General features: G+C 42.9%; 1 protein-coding gene across 1 annotated transcript in view; it reads left to right on the forward strand.

Annotated features, from left to right (window-relative positions):
- galnt6 (polypeptide N-acetylgalactosaminyltransferase 6) overlaps positions 1 to 21,855 on the forward strand; it is a 57,771-nt gene that overhangs the window by 12,346 nt on the left and 23,570 nt on the right. Inside the window, exons 3-6 of the mRNA XM_033015511.1 lie at positions 13,189 to 13,302; positions 14,137 to 14,743; positions 15,612 to 15,784; positions 19,523 to 19,672. Of these exons, the coding sequence (XP_032871402.1) occupies positions 14,256 to 14,743; positions 15,612 to 15,784; positions 19,523 to 19,672 (811 nt within the window). The 5' untranslated portion in view covers positions 13,189 to 13,302; positions 14,137 to 14,255. The remainder of the gene's footprint in view (positions 1 to 13,188; positions 13,303 to 14,136; positions 14,744 to 15,611; positions 15,785 to 19,522; positions 19,673 to 21,855) is intronic.

Here is a 21,855-nt window from a genome sequence, read left to right on the forward strand (position 1 = left end):
TTAAACCCATTTGCGCTGCTCCTACTTTTCACATAGAGTAGTTGAGGGGTTTGCTAGGGACAAAGGCACTGAGCAAAGGCAATCGCTTCCAATGATTTTGAATAAACCTGGCATGAAACGGCCTGTTCAGGGCTTGTATTTTGAGACCTTCGCATCTACTCTCGTCTTGCTCTTTGTGGGTTTTATGATGTAACTTCCGGCCTCGTATCTTGCAGCTTTTCCAAAAGATATGTTGAAAATCCTGCAGTGTGAAGTGGTGCTGTGTAAATGCAACATTGCCGCTGTTCAATGCACTAGTACTGACTCTTTGCCTGGACTGAGTTAATTAGCATTGAGGGACAAAGTAGTTTCAATGGGACACGTTGAGCGTGAGAGGCTAATATCACACATAGTGATTTCATGGTATTGGGGCTGGTTGAATGATGTGGAGAATTCAAGATCACATCCATGGGTGGCAGGGGAAAAAAAAGTCTTGAAAGGCTTCGTGTTTTGCACTGTTAGTTTTAACGGAAATGTGACACTACAAGGCCAGTTTCCACACAGGTTGAATTTTCCATAGCTCCTTTGATCAGGCCGGGCTCAAGGGATGTGCCTAACGTACCTTGAACTGTTGCATTGGGTTGCTGGCAGATAATTTAATTACTCTGGTAACCCCTCAACAATATACCAATCTGTTCTCCTGTGAGTGTCTTCAGTGGATAGATGTATGTATTCATCCTAAATTTTAAAGAAAAGCACCATTTACATCAATGATTTGAATCTTATGAGTGAATATAATTTTGAAAATTGGAGAAAGACGGGTTACTTCTGAGGATAGTGGATATATTAATAATTTTTTTACAGTGCAGTAAGTGAAGCTGTTCCTCTTTAGTATTGGAAACTGGAGGAGCAGCACCTCATATTTCGCTTGGGCAGTTTATACCCCAACGGCATGAACATTGACTTCTCCAATTTCCGGTAGCCCTTATTGTCTCCTCACCTTCTCAGCTCTCCCTCAGCCCTCTGGCTCCTCCTCTTCCTTTCTTCTTCCCGCCCCCCCCCCACCCTACATCAGTCTGAAGAAGGGTTTCAGCCCGAAACATTGCCTATTTCCTTTGCTCCATAGATGCTGCTGCACCCGCTGAGTTTCTCCAGCACTTTTATCTACTTTCGATTTTCCAGCATCTGCAGTTCCTTCTTAAACCTCTTTAGTATTGCTATCTTACAGCCTGTGCGTCCTCTACATTGCACAAAGCTTCTCTTCCTGAACTTGCAGGCTCCAAGGTTCCATCCTTTGCCATCTCTTATTCCCCTTTTGCTCGCGTTGCTTTCTCATTAATACGCTGATAATCCTAGGATACAAAATGCCATGGTCACACTTGGTCCCATGACTTGCTGAAATGCCTGCCTGAATGTTGTGGTGCGGGTAAGGCAGATGTATTGAATCCTTGACGGCGGCATTATCAAAGCCATCTCATGCTGGATCACCAAGAGTTCTTCCCATCCCTGACGTTGGCTGGATCTCGGTTCAATACGAAGAAAGCTCAAAGGTTTGTAGCTAGTTTGTCGCTGAGAGCGTCTCCTTTTGCCTCAAATTGTGGCCTCATTAGGTAATTTATTTATTGAAGCTCAGACTAGACACTGGTATATGTTCATCACAATTTTTTGTGTGATTGGAATCATGAAATCTAATTTTCTTGTTGAGGCAAAAAACAGACTGCTGGAGGAACTCTGTCGGTCAGGCAGCATTTGTGGAGGGATAAGGACAGACATTTTGGGTTGTAGCCCTCCTTCAGACTGAAATATCCTCCCTGTCGTCCAACCTGTCAAGCCCTTTTAGAATTATGCAAGCTTTCATGAGATCTCTCATTCATCTGAACTCCAGAAAACACAGACCTAGGCTACTTCATCTCTCCTAGTGCAGTAAATGAGCCATTCCTGGAACCAGTCTAGTAAATATTTGATGCACTCCCGGTGGCAATTACATACTTTTTTGGGCAAGAAGATTAAAACTGTGCACAATACTCCAGTGTAATCTTGCCAAGGCCCTATACGATTGCAATAAGATCCCCTTATTCCTGTACTCCAAATCCCGTCATAAAGGCTAAAATACTATTTCTCCTCTTAATTGTTTGCTGTATCTGCGTTCTGGCCTTCAGTGACTTGTTTACGAGCACCTTGGTCCTCCGATCCCTTTAAATTTCAACACCTACCATTTAACAAATACTCTGCTTTTCTACAATGTCCACCAACAATGGACCTCCAATGGACAAACTGGTGTGTTTCTTTTTTCTGTATATTTTAACTGCCATGTTCATTCACTCGCGCAACATGTCCATGTCGTCTTGATGACATTTTACATCCTAACCATCACCACACCCAGTTTGGTGCCATCCACCAACTTAAAAATACACCACTTCATCCCCTCAACGATTTAAGAAGGATCCATTTATTCCCGCTCTTTGGTTTCTCTGTTATAACCAGTTCTCATCCCTAGTATGTTATCCCTAATTCCATGTGCTTGCGGGCCAACGTTTCTGGGACCTAAACAAAAACCAAGCGCACGACATCTACCAGTTTTCCCCACATCTATTTTACCAAAACGCATGCTCGAGGAACTCCAGAATATTAGTCAAACATGTTACATCTGTGGTCATTGGAAATGTTAACACTATTTGCATGCACGGAGCACATTTACTTGTGCTAGCATAGATCTTTTCTATTAAAATTTGTGCAACTGGCTAAAATAGTGTTGCCTCAGCGACGACACCTGTGTCTCTTCAGTGATTTATATAGCACAGCACTGGTGTAGTAAGTGTCTCCTGAGCAGAAGACTAACATTGCTCTATTATAACAGAGGTTTACTTAAAGCACTTGGGGACATGTTTGTTCTGCTGAGTTTAATATTCCTCCAGCTCAGAGAATTCCCAGTGCTAACATGCCTTCTACTTGATCAAGTGATTATTCATCCCCTAAACTACGAGCAGAGATGTCATGTATATCGACTGCATGCATGTCAGCTACCTTTTGTCTTTAAATAATGAGTACATGGGAAAACCTGCACTTTATTTCTCAATTAAATTATATATTTTCTTTGTTTTTGTTGAACTGTGGTTCTTTGTGTATTGAAAGGAAGCATTGTCTATGTTTCCATCTATTTAGAAATCAAGAGATCATTTGGATGATCAATGAGGTCAGATTTAGCACCATTTGAATTAGTGTTATTCCAGAAGATAGACACAGAATGCTGGAGTAACTCAGTTGCAGGCAGCATCTCTGAAGAGAAGGAATGGATGACGTTTCAGGTCGAGACCCTTCTTCAAACAATTTGCATGTACGGAGCACATTTACTTGTGCGAGCTTAGATCTTTTCTATAAAAGTTCGTGCAACTGACTAAAATAGTTTTGCCTCGGGTACCTGTGTCTCTTCAATTATTTATTTGCGCAGCACAGGTGTAGTAAGTGTCTCCTGAGCAGTTTTTAACGTTGCCCTATTATAACAGAGGTTTACTTAAAGCACTTGGGAAGAAGGGTCTCGACCCGAAACGTCACCCATTCCTTCTCTCCAGAGATGCTGCCTGTCCTGCTGAGATACTCCAGCATTTTGTCTATCTTTGGTGTAAACCGGCATCTGCACTACCTGTTATTCCAGATATGACCTGCACTTGGGAGCGTGCTGTGTAATCGATGAACCCAGCTGTATAATTGACAGCCTGGCGTATAACTAACTAGACATTGAATAGGCGCTGCCATCCGCTTCAGACAGTGAAATAACTGGCACCGAGCCTGTTAGTTGAAGAACTGCCCGTTCATGGACTTCCAGTACTATCCCCATACAGCACGGTCCAATACTATTGTTTCTGCCTGTGTGCAGTGTAGTGTGGCAGCACGCTAGCTGGTACAATCTCGTGGCCACACCAGCCTGACAAGAGGTTGAAAAGGCCATCTGACAGCTGAAGAACAATAAGGCCTCTGAAATCCCCTGGCATGCTCTCCATCTCCCAGATTGGATTATGAGTTTGTGCCAAAAGTATGTCTCTGCCATGTTTTGGAACTTCAGCAGGGATTCTGTCTGTTCCAGAGGCTGCCTTTTTGTTCAGCTGGTGAAGTCTGTGGTTCCCACACTGGACTCATCGGTCACCTTGGAACCCCCAAAACCAGAGTGGTAGAAAGTCATCCTGAATCCCAAGATACTGCTGAAGAAGTTATGCTGAAATTGTTGCCAGTTTCGTGCGTCCATTTGCTTTGCTAGTTTTCATGGCCTCTCTGAATGTGATTATCAATTTAATGTTGGTGTTTGGCAGCTTTGTGGGCTTGCCTGCCAGGAGCTGGAGTAGGACTGTCATACTTGTGGCTTAGCCAGGAGTGTGAAGAGTTTTATACTATCTGCTCATTAACAATTAGACCCAATGAGAGCAGACTACCATCCTACAAAATCACACAAGTTCTGATAATATGGATTTTTTGTATGTTGATGCAAAAATGCTGCCGCTGCCTTCAAAGGGTTAATATGCTTAGAAATGTCTGGCAAGGATGTGTTCCAGCTTTTGTATCCTGCAACTGAAAAGACTCCAGTTCCTGCCCAAGGATACAGACATTACTAATGGGAAAAGGTGATAGTACATTCGTGAAACTGAGTTCTTATTTTGTGTTTTTAAAAAAAAAAGGCGGTACTGGAAACTGAAAAATGTCTATCTGGGCCTGGAGTTCAGTGGAAGTTAGGTCCCAGGCAGCTGCTACCTGCTGATGTGTCCAACGGCTACCTTGCAAACCTGCAAATTGAACCTGGTAAGGATCCTCGTCTTGCTTTGCACTTTTGTACACAATTTGCAGCATAATGATGACTGCAGCCTTTGAGAAACTGCCTAACAGTGTGGCAAAACAAGGTAGCACTCCCTTTATCTCCTCTTCCTGATTTATTTTGTATATTACATAAATTTTCAAATAAGTCTATGCCTTTTATGTGCACATGATGTCTTGAATGATTAATTGTAGCCTTAGACCACATTCTGGAAAGGAGATGATACTTGGAGACCTTACTGTCACGTTACAGTGTATTCTGCCTGAAATCTTGCATGGGTGCTGCACATCAACTGTTGTAACGGAAATCTATTAAGGGGCGGTTCCATAGCCAGTTCTGTGCCAGTTCTTTCAATATTTGAAGCTGATGGCAGTGCCGACTGAAGTCTAGCTATTTACATGACAGGCTAAGTCATTTAGTGGATTGCACCAAGTTAGTTCATTCTGATTTGGAAAATTTTTTGCACCTTGCAAGGTCAAGAAGTTTGTGTTTTTTTGAATGGTTACTTCCCTTTCATAGTTCAGACCTTTCCCTGCTCACTGCACAGTTCCAGTGATGGTTGCCAAACAGGATAAAGGAATTATATTTCTTCTGTTTGCAAAGGGGCACAGGAGAAACAATTCTACTCTGAGATGTGAAATGTATATTCCATCTTTTATATGTTCAGTGCTTTGATTGGCAGCAAGAACTGATCAGAAGGGATGGGTCTCGACCTGAAGAACAGTGTGTAAAATGTCTTCCTGAATATTCCCATTGCTGGCTGAAGACTTCATTGTGCCTGTGACCCAATAGTGTTTGAAGTCTCGAATTTTTTGATGTAAGATATTTAATGTAGATGAGTGCAGCTCACTGAATCACGAGTCGAAATGTTGCCTGTGCTTCTGGACTCTTTTTAAACTTGTCTCCTTGCTGGCACGGTAGGTGTTTCTAACTTGGAATAGCAATGTCCACCACATCCTTTCCACACTAATGTATAACCACACAATGTAATTTCTTTTTTATTATTATTCATTCACAGGATGTGGGTATTGCTGCCATAGTCAGCATTTACTGCCAATCCGTGACGGTCATTATCAAACAGCATGGAAACAGGCCCTTCGGCCCACTGCCTGTGCTGAACACCAAGCACCCAATTATTCTAAACCTTCCATATTCACAACTCTTCTCCCCCCCCCCCCCCCCCCCCCCCCCATATTCCAACTCTGACCAACACACTGGAGATGTGTTGCGGTGGCCAATTAACCCACTGACCTGCATGCCTTTGGGATCTGGGAGGAAACTGGAGCACCCAGAGGAAATCCTCAGTCATTGGGAGAACGTGCAAACTCCACACAGACAGCACTCTGTTAGAATAGCTTGGCGAGTTGCTCTATTGCATTCTAGAGATGGTACACACGGCAGTGATAGTGCACCAGTGAAGGAGGGCTTGAATAGATGTGGGGGGATGGGATACCAATCAAGTGATCTCTTGTGATCATCCATGTTCGGGCTGCACTAGCAAATGGTGAGCCACTCTGACCTGTGCTTTGTAGATGGTAGAGAGGCTTTGGAGTGTCAGGAGATGAGTCACTTATGTGCCCCGAGTTACAAAGATGAAAACTCTTATTATTGATGCTCTCCACAACATTGGCAAAGAGGAAGTTATTTTCTGGGAAGAAAAATCATTTATGTAATGGATTTTTAATCCCAAACGGTGGGAGGTTTGCTGTTATGGTTTGTGAAAATCCATTGGATTTCTGCTGCTGCTTTTGAGGCAGAAACCCAAAGCATCAGAGAAATGATGAAATATTAAGATGAGTCTCCAGAAGGGAAAATACTCTTTTCAGCAGCAGCACTGGTGAAGGGTCAGTCGGCCTATTGATCCCACCGTGGATCACCATGTTTTAGACTGTGATGAGCATCCTGTTCTCCTAATGAAAGGTTGTTTTAGAGTTTTCCGACCCCTTCGTATTACCTGGGCCAGTAGATTTCCTTAACGGGCAGCTTTGTGCAAATAAGTTGGAAATTAATATTTTTTGGACAGCAGTCAATCGCTTCCCTTTGTGCTTAAGTTGATGATCTATCCAACTTCTGCTTCAATCATCACAAAGCATCCATTCTTTCAGAAGTGCTAGGGCGGGAAGGATTCAATGCCAGACAGGTGTGGTTACAGGGTGGTTTTGGTCTGGACTGGGAACCTGGAGGCTGAAAGCTAAACTTCCAAGATAGTACATTGTAATTTATGGACTATGCACAGTCACTCTGGTCTGACCTGAGCTTAACTCCTGATGATTTCTCAAGTAGTTTGGCAATTTTTATATATTTAAGTTTGAATCTTGTTGGACTGCTGTCTGGATTAATGCATTGCCAATTATTTCTGCACATAATGCCTGCATCTGCATTCTTCTTTGAATTTTTTTTAAATGTTCATCATTTTAAATAGTTCCATCTTAAAAGGAAATCAAGTAGAACGTTTGAGTCTTTGCTCTAAACCCAGCATCACGTTCCAGGATTATTGTTTATTGCACACATGTACTGCAGACATGAATTCTTTGAAAGTTTAACAGTACCAAGTTAACTCGTATTTTTGGGTCGACCTTCCACCAGACCACAATCTCGCCTATATGGTAATATTCTCCAGTCAACATTTACTCCTCTCAAACCGTGGGAGGTTTGCTATTGTGGTTTGTGATTTGTCTAAACTTGGAGTGTAGCCTTGTAACTTCCCCTTGTGTTGATTCCAGGGAGTCCTGTTGCCAAAAATAAGTGCTGTTCTTCTAGATGCCCAATGCAGCCTTTTGCTAAAGTGGTGCTGTAATGGGTTATTCATTGTGAATCAGCAAATGATGTCATAATGGTTCCCATTTTGAATCATCTTGGCTGTAGTGTGGGGATGCAAGAGGAAGGACTGTGTTGAATGTTGTTGCAGTAAGATTTCTCTTCACTTCTCTTACTTGCCCCTGACTGTATGAAGGAATAATGATTGTAAATTTGAAATAAAGGCCTTATTTTTGTTCTTTCAAAACTCTCAAATCACGATTCGGCTTTTCCTGAGCAGTACTTGTATCAGTAACAAAAACTCATCAAGCAAAACGTGTCAAACTAGTACTCTTCATGTTAGGTTTGGGCATCTCCACAGAGAGGAGCGAGGTCATTTCGTGATAATTGGGTTTCTCCCCCCCACCACAACTCCCTTAAGGGTAAACCCTTCCTTGCAACAATCGTACATGTTGTGGGTGACGTTAATCTCCCAGGACACTTGTTGATGGCATGTGATGCAGAGGAAATTCTGACCGATAGTGAAAGGGCTCAACAGGTTGCCCTGAAATGGACCTGTGATATGCAGGGCCTGCCTGAGGTGCGGGGCCCAATTGGGAACAATTTTCATATAAATATAAATATATATAATTATAAATGAGTTATATTCAGGCACTTGCCGTGAGTAATTACTCCGGGTAGGCAGTCAGTCGGCTTTTAAAAAATCTTAAACCGCGCATGCGCAGATTGTTCTCTCCGTAAACATAAAAATAAAGAAAGTAACAATTCAATTTGTCCAAGGCTTCCAAATCTCCTTCATTCTGAATTACTGAATGGGGGGGGGAGGGGTGACGGCAGGTGGAAAGATGGTGGGAAAAACGGGAGCACACTGGGACAAGTTGAGTCAGTTGGACCAATTGGAGGGAGAGTTCCTTTCGCAGCGTGTGGGGAGTCTGGCCAGTGGTAAAGTTGCGGGGAAGGCAGGAGCGTTGAGAAGGAGGGGGTCGGGGATCATGCCAGTAACCCACTCACTGCTGCCGCGGCGCTCTGGGCGCGAGCCACCGCATTGTGGCCGGGGTGGGAAGCAGCTCGCGTGGTTACGAGCGGCCGCCGGGACCTCAGAGCCTTCTGACGGCCCGCTCACCTCTGGCAGTGCTCTCCGTCTGAATAGTGAGGGGAACAGCTCAAGAGCAAAGATCATAGAACGGAGTGGGTCAGCAGGTGATGGATAACAGGACAGAGGGCAGTGGAACTTACTCCTGTGTCAGCGCGAACAAGGGACCAATTGAGGTTACTCGCACTGACATATGGAGTAAGCTCCACCGCCCGCTGTCCTATTATCCATTGCCCGCTGACCCACTCTTGAGCTGGATGCAGGAATGATCCCCGACCCCCTCCTTCTCAACGCTCCTGCCCTTCCCATAACTTTTGGCTGTTTACAAGTGCTAACAGTGGTAGTTAACAAATCGTTTTTGTCTGATGGCCGGTACAGCGGTTTTTACCCATGTTCCTTAATTTAAAAAAAAATCATATTTAACAAGGCAAATGTTTTATATAAATTTTTTAAAAAAAATCTCTATTTAACAAAGCGAATTCATATTTCCGTACGAAATACAGAAAATTAGCGCGGGGCCCAATTGGGAGCAATCGGTCCAATTGCCTTAAGGCCGGCCCAGGTGATATGACTTCTCAGCAGGTCCTTGGGCCATAGGCCTGCCATAAATGTAATCTGCTGGTAAAGACTCTGCTCTTGTTCTCAAAATCTTTTACAATAAAAACCAACCCTACCACTTTCCTCAATTGCTTGCTGAACTTCATATTAACTTTCAGTGATTCTTGTAGAAGAACAGCAGGTCCCTCTTAAGCAGTTCACTGTCACACGTTGGAAATCAATACTGTCTTTTATTTTCTACCAGAGTGGATGACCTCATACTATTCAACGTTATATTCCATTTCCCACATCCTCGTATAACCTAGCCTGGCTCTCTCCATGTTCCGTATAGTCTACACTACCACTGAGCTTTGTAACATCTGCAAGCAGGGATATTATGCACTTGAATATCTCATCCACTGAGCAGCTGATGCCACTTATTGCTTCCCAACCCAAAAATGTTGCATGTATTCCTACTGCCTGTTTTCTGTTCTTCGATTGGTTCTCAATCCACACCCCCCCCCCCCCCCCCCAGTGCAGTGTTTAATTATCTTTTGTGTGGCATATGATCAATTGTTTTCTGAATGTTAAAATATATCACAGCAATTATATCACATTTAAATATACCACAAGTTCACCCTTATTGATTCTGCTAGTTACAACCTCAATTTCTAACAGAATTGTCAAACATGAGTTCCTGTTCATAAATCTAGGTTCATAAATAATGTTCACAAATAATGCCCTGTTACAATTTCCTAAATAATAGATCCATATATATTCTCTTGCTATGAATCCTGAACTAGGTGGTCGAATGTTCCCCTTTATTTCCTCTTGCCTTCCTTTCTTTAATAGCGGAGTTATGTTTTGCCACCTTCCAACCTATGGGAACAGTTCTAGAATTGCTAGAATTCGGGAAGGTGACGACCAATTGATCAGAAAACTGGCATCCACCATCTCCACAGCTATCATCTTGGGCTCTCTAGGATACGAGTCACTACGAGCTGGAGATTTATCACATTGCTGTCCCATTAATTTATCTTATACTAATTTCAGATCCTCCTTCACCCTATGGCCTCAAGCTTTCTATTATTTCCAGGAGGCTATCTATCTCTTCTACGAAGATGGCACACAATATTTGTTTAATTTCCCTGCCATTTCCTTATTCCTCGATATAATTTATCCAGTCTCAGTCTGCAATGGACTCGTTAACTTATCAATGCCTTGGTGCTCCTTTGTTCAATTCTGAAAAATCCATTTGTGTAGTTAACCACATTTCTGCAAAATTATACGCCTTTAACTTTGATCAAATGTCACCTTTCAATATGGTGGACACAGCTAAACCATTCTACTAGTTTGTGTTTTCTGTTTGTCTTGTAGAATATGTTAAAACTAATTTGAATTCTTTAACTGTTAGTTATTGATTGTTTATTGCCACAGTGCAAATGTAGGCATGTGTAGGAACTGCAGATGCTGGGTTAAACCAAAGCTAGACACAAGATGCTTGAGTAACTCAGCGGGCCAGGCAGCATCCCTGGAGAGAAGGAATGGATGACGGTTGTGGTCGAGACCCTTCTTCAGACCAGACAAAATGAATGGCGATATCTCCAAGTTACAAATGTTGCTGCACAGCTGTCGTGCTTGTCCTCCCTGGTGTATACATCTCTAAACAAACATTTTTTCTTTCTCCCCTGAAGAGACGTTGCTGCCTATAAATGCAAACTACTCACTTATCTAATAGCTATTATTCACATGTGAATGTGTCTGTGCAATACAGCAGACAGTTCAAACTAACAAGGGCATCTCATAGTTCGGACCTGAACTTGCCTGAATCTAAATGCGCCCAAGTCTGCTCGGAATCCTTGGATATTGATCAGTAGCGCCAATGCTGATTTGTCTGGCTCACTTTCACAGTTCATTTATCAAAGGAACTCCCAAGGGGACCTTTAAATCAAAAGTGAAAATATGTAGATTTATAAGATGTCTTCAGTGTTGCAAGGTTTTGATGCATGCATACATTTCACAATTCATTGTAAAAGCTCATTGGTGAATGAAATTAATAAATCTTGAGCTCCTGGAGCCTGTTTTAGATATAATAGCCCTATAAATTCAGGCAGAGTAAGAGCTTTTTTGTCAATGACTGAATGCTTACAGGAGTGCTGTTTAAGCTGTGGGGACAGCTGTAATGAGGGGGCAGGTGGGTGGGGAAAGCGTATTAAAGAAATGCTATTGTATCAAGCAGGAGAAGTCTCGTTTTTAAATGACTTTATACCGTAATGTGGATTATATTTGGTCTTTGTAACTGGAGAAGCTAATGGCAAATCTTCCTAAAAATATTTACGTTTCCTCCGTGCAATCCAGCCTGGTTGAATTTCCATTGTTTCATGGTGCCTATCTTCAGAGGTTGATTTTAGCTACAAGATTATTTAGTCTTTTGAAATGCTAATATATGCAATTTGGCAAACAAATGGGAAGGCCAGATTATAAAACCTTGTATTGTTCCTCCAAGCGACTCTACTATTTAATGATCAGATGGCCACATCTCTACTTTCCTGCCTCCCCAAATAAGCCAGAACTCCTCTCCACCCAACAATCTGTTTATCGCAGCCTTGAATCATATTCAGTGATTCTACCTCCACAGTTTTCTGGGAATTCCAAAGATTCATCACCCTCAGAATAAAGTTTTCCTCTTCATGTCCATCATCCATCATGTCCTGAAATGTTTCACCCTCGTTCTCAATTCCCGCTCAAAGGGAAACCTCTTTCCAACATCTCTGCTGTCAGACCTCAGAGTCGTATGTTTCAATGAGATCATCTATGATATTTCTAAACCCAGCGAGTATAGGTCCATTCTATTCAAAATCAAAGGAGGATTGCTCTGGGTTTTATGTTTTCGAAATGGGGAACAGGTCGTTAAGTGGCTTTGACCATGTCTGATAAAACTGATTTTGTGAATTGAGTTATGGAAAATTCCTGCAATCTGGTCGCTTCTTGCTACAAGTTGCATGTGATGGCTGGAAAAACTGCTGAAATTTATTCACAAGATGTGGATGTTGCTGATGTTCATATTTGCACATCGCATAGGAGGCCCATAGGTGGCCCATTAAGTCTGTGCTGGTTCGCCGCACAATTCCATTCCAACACTAATTTTCCTTGCTTTTCCTGCCCCACACTCTTATCAATGTTGCAACCCACCGACAGTGGGGGATATTTATAGCGGCTAATTAACCCACCAGCCTGCACGTCTTTGGGATTTGGAAACGTGTGCAATCACAGGGAAAGTGTGCAAACACTGCATAGACATCACCCATGGTCAGGGTTGAACCCGGGTCATAAAAGTGGTAAGGCAGCAGCTCTGTTAGCTGTGCCGCTCCAGCCATTTTATAGGCCAGTCAAAGTACAAGCACATTGATGAATATTGAGCTGCCACTGCTCTCTCTTTGAATTGTGTGTTGTTGATGTCCCTACTTTGTTTGTTTCATTTGTGTGTAATTTGCTTGTTTTAATCTGTAAGGTGTCCTTGAGAGTCCTGAAAGGCGCCCATAAATAAAATGTATTATTATTATTATTACATGACCTAGACTGGGTAAGATGGCAGACGTCCTTCCTTGAAGGACTTTATTTGTGACCACAACTATTTACTGCTAATCTATTGGTGTCTTGTAAATAAAATAGAATTGTGATTTTGGCTTTCATGAATGGTTCAACTGTAGTTTCTGCCAATTTTAAGTGGACAAGAAACCCTGTTGGCCAAGCGCTATGTGATTTATGATGTGTAACACTATGACGAGGGGGGAATTTGCGCTTTAATGGATTGCTGTTGCATTAACACCAACTGTAAGGGATAGGATTTCACTTGCACCTTGGAATGCTTATGGAAAATGCTTATGGAAAATGCCTTTTTCTTATCACCATTCATTCAGTGTTGGGAGGTAGCCTGGATTCTAACAGTCCTGCGAGTTCACTGCTGCTGACATGATGTTAGGACCTGCATCATTGTGTTGTGTGTTTTCTCACTCATCAGCTACCTTCGCCCTCTAGGACCTGGGTTTGATTTCAGCATAAATGGAAGGAAAGACTGAAGTGATCAACTGCACAAATCTTCGCTGAAAAGAGAGAGCGTGAGTTTGCAGTGGATGTGAGTTTGTGTTATTTGGTGTAAATGGGTGCTGCATTTGATAATTGGGAGTTGCTTCATTCTTTGCCCTTGAGTAAAGTATACTTCAAATATTTGTGGAAAGTATCTAGTTTCTTGTGTCTTCATTTTGAGAAAATTTTAAAAGTAGGTACGTTGTGCTAAACCTGCATCGAACCTATCATTAAACCCTAATGAATGATTATGTTTTTTGTTTGAACTTGTTAACCTGTATATTTTTTAGTCAATGGTGTATTTGTTCTTCGAGATCACTTTTGTACCTCCACCCCACCCAGCCTCTTACCATTCAAGTAATAAATGACCTCCTCTGAGCTCCATTCTCCTGACCAAAATGTACTGCTTCACCTAGGTCTGTATTGAATTTCATTTTCCCTTCGGCAAGCTGCTTATTGCCCACCTGTAATTTGTTGCAAACAGCTTCCAAATTGATATCATCCGAAATTTTCAAAAAAGAGTTTTATTTTAAATAATGAATTTAAATAGTGAACAGCAATGTGCCTGGCACTGATCCTTGAGAAGCACCACTGGCCACCACCTTCCACGCTGCCCTTTACTCCCAATTTGTCTTGAAGTCGGCCAGCAACCTATTTTGCCGATTGTTCCACATACTTTGACCTTATTGTCACGTTTTTCGGTATCTGACTGAAGATCTTTTGAAAACTGAGATGCATTACACCAGTGTTACCACTGTTTGCTCTCTGTTACTTAAAATCATGACAAATCTATTAACCATGGCTTCAGCTGCAGTGATTAAGGATTGGAAGGCTTGTAATGTCTTTTTACTTTGAAACAAATGAGCTTTTTTTATTATTCCAGATCCATGCATCAGAACTTTCAAAACCAATTAATGGAGTCGCCTTCCTTGTGAATAAATCCAACCAACTCCAAAGGGAATCTCAGTACTGCTATTATCCTGTCACGTTTAGCCAGCAATTATGAGACTATTTTTTAGGAAACGTTTTGGTCCAGTGAAACTTGCTCTGGTCAGTGTAATATTTATGATATTTGTATTCATACTCCAAAGAGATGTTGTCAAGCAGAGCCCAGAGGATGAATCTTGGTTTAATGACTTGTCAGGCAGGAAAGATAGAATGCTGGGCATTATGTTTGGAGCGGTGAATAATATCCGGGACTCGATGCCTAAGTTTCAGATCATTGCTCCGGATCGAGGCCAAGAGGTTGATGACACCAAGAATTGTTTGCCAGGATTCTACACTGCAGCGGAACTGAAGACCTTTCTTCCCCGGCCTCCTGAAGATCCCAATGCCCCTGGTGTTGATGCAAAGGCTTTTCATACGGACAATCTCTCCCCCGAACAGCAGAAGGAGAAAGATCGTGGTTTTGAGAAACATTGCTTCAATGCCTATGCCAGTGACCGCATCTCTTTGCACAGGAGCCTTGGACCAGACACACGACCTCCAGAGTAGGATATTTTGCATTTCTTTTGTCAAGAATTTCTGTGTGTAGGAGGGAGGATGTTATTTGGTTATAAGTTTGTGCTCGGTATTGTTCAGATAACTGATGTTGGGAAATGGAGACTTCCCCAGATTCAGGAACCAGATTCAACTTTTAAGCAGGGTACACAATGTCCATCTATATGGCCTATTATCTCAAAGTATCCTTTAATATAAAAAAAATCCTGTACCAACTCGCTGTGGACCCCCTGACTACAATTTCCATTTCACTGTCAAGTAGGAATAGATTACTGCTGTTGACTCATTCTGACCAAGGAACCAGGGCGCACAGTAGTGCAACGGTAACGTTACCGCCTTACAGTGCCAGACACCAGGGCTCGATCCTGACTACGGAGTTTGGACGTTCTCCCTGTGATCGCGTGGGCTTTCTCCGGATGCTCTGGTTTCCTCCCACACTCCAAAGATGTACAGGTTTGTGGGTTAATTGGCTTCTGTAAATCGTCCTTGGTGTGTAGGATAGTGCTAGTGTACGGACGGGGTGACCGCTGGTTGGCGTGGGCTGAAGGGCCTGTTTTCACGCTGTATCTCTGAAATCTAAAGTCCAGGTCTAAATTACCCAAGTTCTTCTCGTGGAGGACCCTCAAAGGGTCAATTCTATCAGCTTGGCTGACAAGTGGAAACCTCTGGTGGATGAGGATAATTTTTTCTGCTTGTTTTCAACTTCATGCACTCCTCAAAATCTGTCCCAGCTTGAAGCAAGAGGCAAACGTTTTCTTCAATCCACGCGGCACACTCCGTATATGGAGCAATTTCATACTTATTAAAGCATTCTATAAGCTAGGATCTCTCAAACTCTCTTTGGATTGCTTTGTGCAGGTGTATTGAACAAAGATTCAAGCGTTGCCCTCCTCTACCTACAACCAGTGTGATTATCGTGTTCCACAATGAGGCCTGGTCCACCTTGCTGAGAACTGTGTACAGTGTGATGCATACATCCCCAGCCATACTGCTAAAAGAAATTCTATTAGTGGATGATGCCAGCACAGATGGTGAGTTTTTAGTAACTTGTGTTTGAAATCGGAATACGGGATTTTATTTTAAAAACGTGTTAATCTTAAAGTTGGTGAATTTCTGGTCAATAATAAATCCCGTGACTAAAATATATGCAGACATTGAAAGCCCCTTATCAGACCATGGCACTAGCTGTTTCCTCCAAGAGTCGGTTGTTAAATGGAGTAGGTTTGAGCAATCCAAACTGGAACCATCCCACCAATGGTCCTCTGACTCTTGTCAGATGATCGTATCGGTTTTCTCTCAGCTTTCATGGCTTCAGTTGAGGGAGTGGGTAGTCCTAATTGATCAAGTCTTTTGTGAACTTAACCCATCATCTCTGTAAAATCCAAGTGAATCTGCATTGCAATATATTCCATTGCATTTCTAACCTTCCTGTAATGCAGAGTGCGAAGCTGCAGGTTGTCTGAGGTCGTGCAGGACGACTGGGATGGGCTTGTGCGTCTTCACCCGATGTTCGTGTTTGGATGTTATACGCTTCTGCTTATGAAACCCAAGGGGATTGCTTGTTTCATGGCTGTAGCTGCTTCATTTCTCTCCTTCTCAATGACCCACACATCTGGTCCGCTATTCCATTTAAATAGCTTGCCTCTTTTCCTTATTCCTTCTCCCCAAATGTTTTCGGGCTCTCGAAGAACGTGGAATGCTGCAGCACAGGATCGGGCCCTTCGGCCCACAGTATCTGTGCCAAAATGATGCCGAAACCAACTCTTATCTGCCCACACCCATTTCCACAAGCTTATCAAGAGTCTCTTAAATGTATCAACCACCACCACCTCCAGTAGCCCGCTCCAGGCACTCAACACCAAAAGTGTTTTTTAAAATAAAACTTGCCACATCTCGTTTAAACTTTGCCCCTCTCACCCTAAGGCTATGATAGTATTTCATTTTGTTCTCCATCCCGGGAGAAAAGGTTCTGACTGTCTACGTTATGCCTCTCACAATTGTATTTACTTCTATCCAGTCTCTCCTGCAACTTCTGGTATTCCAGAGAAAACAATCTAAGTCTGTCCAACCTTTCCCTGTAGCCAATATCCACTAAAGTAGGTATCATTCTGATAGACACAAAATGCTGGAGTAACTCAGCAGGTCAGGCAGCAGGTCTGGAGAAAAGGAATAGGTGACGTTTCGGGTCGAGACCCTTCATCGGACTGGAATAATTCTGGTAAACCTCCTTTGCATCCTTTCCAAAATATCCACATCCTATAATGGGGTAACAAGAACTGCATGCAATGCTCCACATTTTCACTCTTCATACAAGGGAATACTTGAGAGACAGATCAAAAGAAGCATTTTGGGTCAGAAGGCTTTTTCCGCTTCTTTCACTCCCTCCCCCCCACCCACTCCCAAGTTCCCATTACTGATCACAGCTGCAAAAAGTGGACGTGTTCTTCTATTTGTCATCATCTCTTTGCATAACATGTGTCACATGGCTGCTGGCAGTGGGGGCATGATTGTGACCACAGTGTGGGAGTTCCAGTCATCACAACGAATGAGTGTTGGAAAGCTCTGCTTTAAACTTGTTCTATGCATGTCCCGTTGCCTCATTTATGCCTCCCTGCCCCCGCAAGCTCCATACACACTAAATGTGAGCATCTTCCCTTCTCTGTTGTAAACCTATCCACTCGAGCAATGGATGGAAAGTCTCCACAGGGTTTTGAGATGGATTTTGTTTGAGTACAGATAAAATGTTCAACGGTATGCATTTTGCAAAAAATACTCATCCAGTGTCAAGAGTTAAACGACGACCTGTTCACAGTGGGCTTTGCACTCTATCGGCAGTAGATAAAGAACAAAGGTTGCACAACAGCCGGAGGGGAGAAGTGAACCCGCATTTCCCACCCCAGTCCTACTTGTCAGCTGTAAAGTCTCCAATCTGTCTGTGTGCATTAAAAATGATTCACACTTCAAGCAATAAAAGCCAGATTCCTTCCACCTTTCAGAGTTTATATGAAGCTGAAGTCCTGCTTGATCGTCAGCCTACACCTTGATCTCTGGAGTGGAGGAGAAGTGATTGCTTTTGGGTAGTTAATGCCCCACATATCTCCCGCTCTGGCTAAATTAGTCATCCCTTACCAGTTGAAATCTGTATTTGGGTTGGAAATATCGTAATACAAACAGCAGTGGTTGGTTGAAATGTGTTGCTGTGACTAAGATGTTCTTGTACAGTCGATGATGCGAATGTACTACACTCATGGAAAATGTTAATTGGCCCAGTCCTCGTGAGAGTGAGCTCCTAGAGTGTAGTGGAAATTTGAGGAGGAGAAACCCCCCCCCCCCCCAACATCCTCATTTCAAGATTTATGTAACACTTTTCAACTCCCCTGCATTCCAAGCATTTTACATCCAATAAAGTGTGTGGTCATTTATAATGTAAAGGGCCTGCAGTGGGACCGGCAGCATCTCTGGACAGAAGAAATGGATGATGTTTTGGGTCGAGACTCTTCAGTCTGAAGAAGGGTCTTGACTCAAAACGTCACCCATTGCTCCTCTCCAGAGATGCTGCCTGTCCCACTGAGTTCCTCCTGCATTTTGTGTCTATCTCCAATCGTCTTGGCCCCGCTAGGAGTAGGAGTGGGGGCGCATCCGGATCCGCAACGAGCTCGGTGATCGCTTGCCTGCTTCTGCTGCTGTTGGAGGTGAGACGTTGCACCACGCCAGGGTGTCCCACTTGGCCGTCATTTACGCGACAGGCCGGTGGCGTGCAAGGATTTCGTCCAGAACAAAATCCTGGAGCGCTGCGCGATATACTGTGCGCAACTCTGCACTCCTCCACGCGCCCGTCCCGCGTTACCCACATGATACCAGGTCACGTAAATGGCGCGCAAATGACAGCCAAGTGGGACAGGCCCTTTAGTGATTAAGGAATTGTACTTTTTTTCCCCCATCACTCTAATAACTCTGAGATGCTGAGGCCAACTCGGAGGATTGGATTAAAGTCAGCTAACAGTGCAGAGCCTCGATCTGGAACAAAAATCAAGAAACTGCAGATGCTAGAAACTGAAATAAAGAGAGAATGCTGGAAGCACTCGGGCAGCGTCTGCGAAAAGTCAAGTCAAGAGTCAAGAGAGTTTATTGTCATGTGTCCCAGATAGGACAATGAAATTCTTGTTTGCTGCAAGTGAAAAGTAAAACAGTTAATGTTTCAAGTTGGAGATCTTTCGTCTAAGGACAATTGCAAAGAGGCATATGGCAACCCTGGCCTCCCCCTATCAAAGATATTCTCTGTGTCCTGTCCATCCCTCTCCCGCCTACTGTAGCTTAACACTAACGTGTTCTCTTTCGTACTCAGTTCTGATGAAGAGTCTCCAACCTGAAATGTTAGCTGTTCCTCTTTCCACTGGCGCTCTGTAGCTTGCTGAGTATTTATTTGTATTTAGAAACTCCTAGTGTGTATTGCATGGTACTGCAATGCGTGATTCCTTTGCCCATTAGGCCATGTTGGAGATGGCAACACACTTTTTGGCCACATTTTGACATAATTTGAAAGAGATCATATTGCTTGCTTCCAATGTGACAATTAACATTCTTCCCCTCATCTCTCTATATGTCTGACCATTATTATACATTTGGAATTAGACAGTGGCTACGTACACCTGTAATGGTCTCGTTCATTTTAATTCACCCCAGAATTGGTCAATATTGCAGATTACAGTGTGGTGAAATGAATATGACTGTGTTATAACACTGAAACAAAATGAATTCTGATTTTTCAGATGCTTTAAAAGAACAACTGGATGAGTATGTAAAGCAGTTCCGGATAGTGAAAGTCATCCGACAGGTGGAAAGGAAAGGGTTAATAACTGCAAGGCTCTTGGGTGCCAGTGAGGCCACAGGGGAAGTGCTGACTTTTCTTGATGCTCACTGTAAGTATATTTGTATGTCCCTCCCAATGTTAAATGAGTATTTTTGTGCAAACAGGGTCATCTGCCCAGATATTGAGTGGAATGTGAAATTGTCCATTTTGGCAGGAAAAAAATTAAAAACAAAAAGCATATTATCAAAGTGATGAGACTTTGCAAAACTCTGATAAGCAGAGGGTGCCCTAGTGCATGATTCACAGAAGTATAGTCTGCAGGTAAGTAAGTCACAAGGAAAGTTAATGTAAATTTGTCATTTATTGCTAGGGAATTGAATGCAAAAGTAGGGAGGTTGTGCTTCAGTTATACAAGACATTGGTGAGGCATATCTGGAATACTGTGTACAGCATTGGTCTCTGAAGAAGGGTCTCAACCCAAAACGTCACCCATTCCTTCACTCCAGAGATGCTGTCTGTCCCGCTGAGTTACTCCAGCATTTTGTATCTATCTTCAATGAAGAATGGAGATATGTTGGAAGTAATTCAGAGAAAGTTTATTAAACGGGTATCTGGAATGAGGAGGGGGTTGATTTGCCAAGAAATGTTGAATAGGGTGGGTTTGTATCTGCTGGAGTTGAGAATAGTAAGTGGGAACTTGATTAGAACATATATGATCCTGAGTGAGCAGTTGATAGGAAGATGCTATCCTAAGGACCTCTACCAGCTGTTTGTTACCAGTTGTGTGTAAAAGTGAAGTGAATAACCTTTGACATAGATCAGTGGGAGCCAACTGGTAGGTGCAACAGCCAATAATAAATGGGGAGCTGCTATCCTGCCTTTATTTCCAGTACATAAACTTAAAATATTAACTGAAGGTACTGTGCCAGGTGCAGTTGCAGGATACCTCTAAGATTGTGAAGGTTACAAGGGAAAAATTAATTGCTGGTGAGTCTGTGTACTTGGGTTGCAAAATCTAGCAAAAGAAAGAAGAAGCCAAGGTAAAGATTTGAGGTGTGAGAAGCAGCAAGTTCAAGGTGGAGTCTCTATATAGGCTAAGGGCCCTGGATTTGAGGAATGTCCTTCCTGCGACTGCATTTGGTTCCATAAATTCAGTATTGGACTTTGCCGCTGACTCTTTTTAGGAAGGAACTGCAGATGCTGGTTTAAACTGAAGATAGACACAAAAAGCTGGAATAACTCAGCGGGACAGGCAGCATCTCTGGAGAGAAGGAATGGGTGACGTTTATGGTACTTCCAACATATTTACATTCTCGACACGAAACGTCACCTTCACATCTCCAGAGATGCTGCCTGTCCCGCTGAGTTACTTCAGCTTTTTGTGTCTATTGTCACTCAAATCTTCTCCCTTTCTCTGAACTTAGAGTTATAGTAATGTACAGATCTGTTCTAGCTCACTGCCCTCTATTACTTCACCCAGGTGGCCCGTCGTCTCATGTGACCGAGGCCCATTCAATCTATGTGGTGACATTTGGTGTGTATTGGCTGATCCTGGTTGTGCTGGATGTCCAGGCTAGCAGGCCAACTCTGATGGGGGCAATTTGTTTCCCCCCCACCCCCCCCCTCGCTCATGTAATTTGGGATAATTGTATCCCACACTTTTAACAGCAGCACAGTTTGGGAATAAAAGGTAGGGAACTTGGGCAGCATAGCACACCTATTTTGCCCCGAAATGAATTGGAAACAGATACTTGTTACTTTATCAATGTAGAATTGCTGAAATTGTTTCGTGTGCTTTGACGTCACAGGCATCGGATCTATTTTAAATGGCCGTTAATCCATTTCACTTTCAATAGGAAGTGTTTTGAGCCAGAAAACTATTCTAGTCTCAAATCTAGGTCACTGCTGCTGGTGTGGTTTATTGGTAAAATAAGATTGCCATCAACCGGTCGTTCTTCATTCAACTCTCGACATATTCAGCAATGTCAAAGAGCTGCACAGAAACCAAAATCAGGACCGGGACATAACCGAGGTTGGTTGCTGAAGTGAGGGAGAAAATGAGGAACTAACTATCTGCGAGGGCAGAAATTATTAAGCTGTATCAAGGAACTTGCTCAGGAAGTGAGACTATGGAGGGAAAGCAGTTGATTGGGGTTACAGAGCAAATAGTTTCTGTCGGTAATAAAACCTGCAAGATAGACTAGATGGACAAATCTGAAACAAAAATGAAAATGCTGGCAATATTCTGTAGGTTTGACACCATCTGCGGAGGGAGAAACAGAGTTCATGTTT

Source organism: Amblyraja radiata, chromosome 46, assembly GCF_010909765.2.
Source record: "Amblyraja radiata isolate CabotCenter1 chromosome 46, sAmbRad1.1.pri, whole genome shotgun sequence".
NCBI lineage: Eukaryota > Metazoa > Chordata > Chondrichthyes > Rajiformes > Rajidae > Amblyraja > Amblyraja radiata.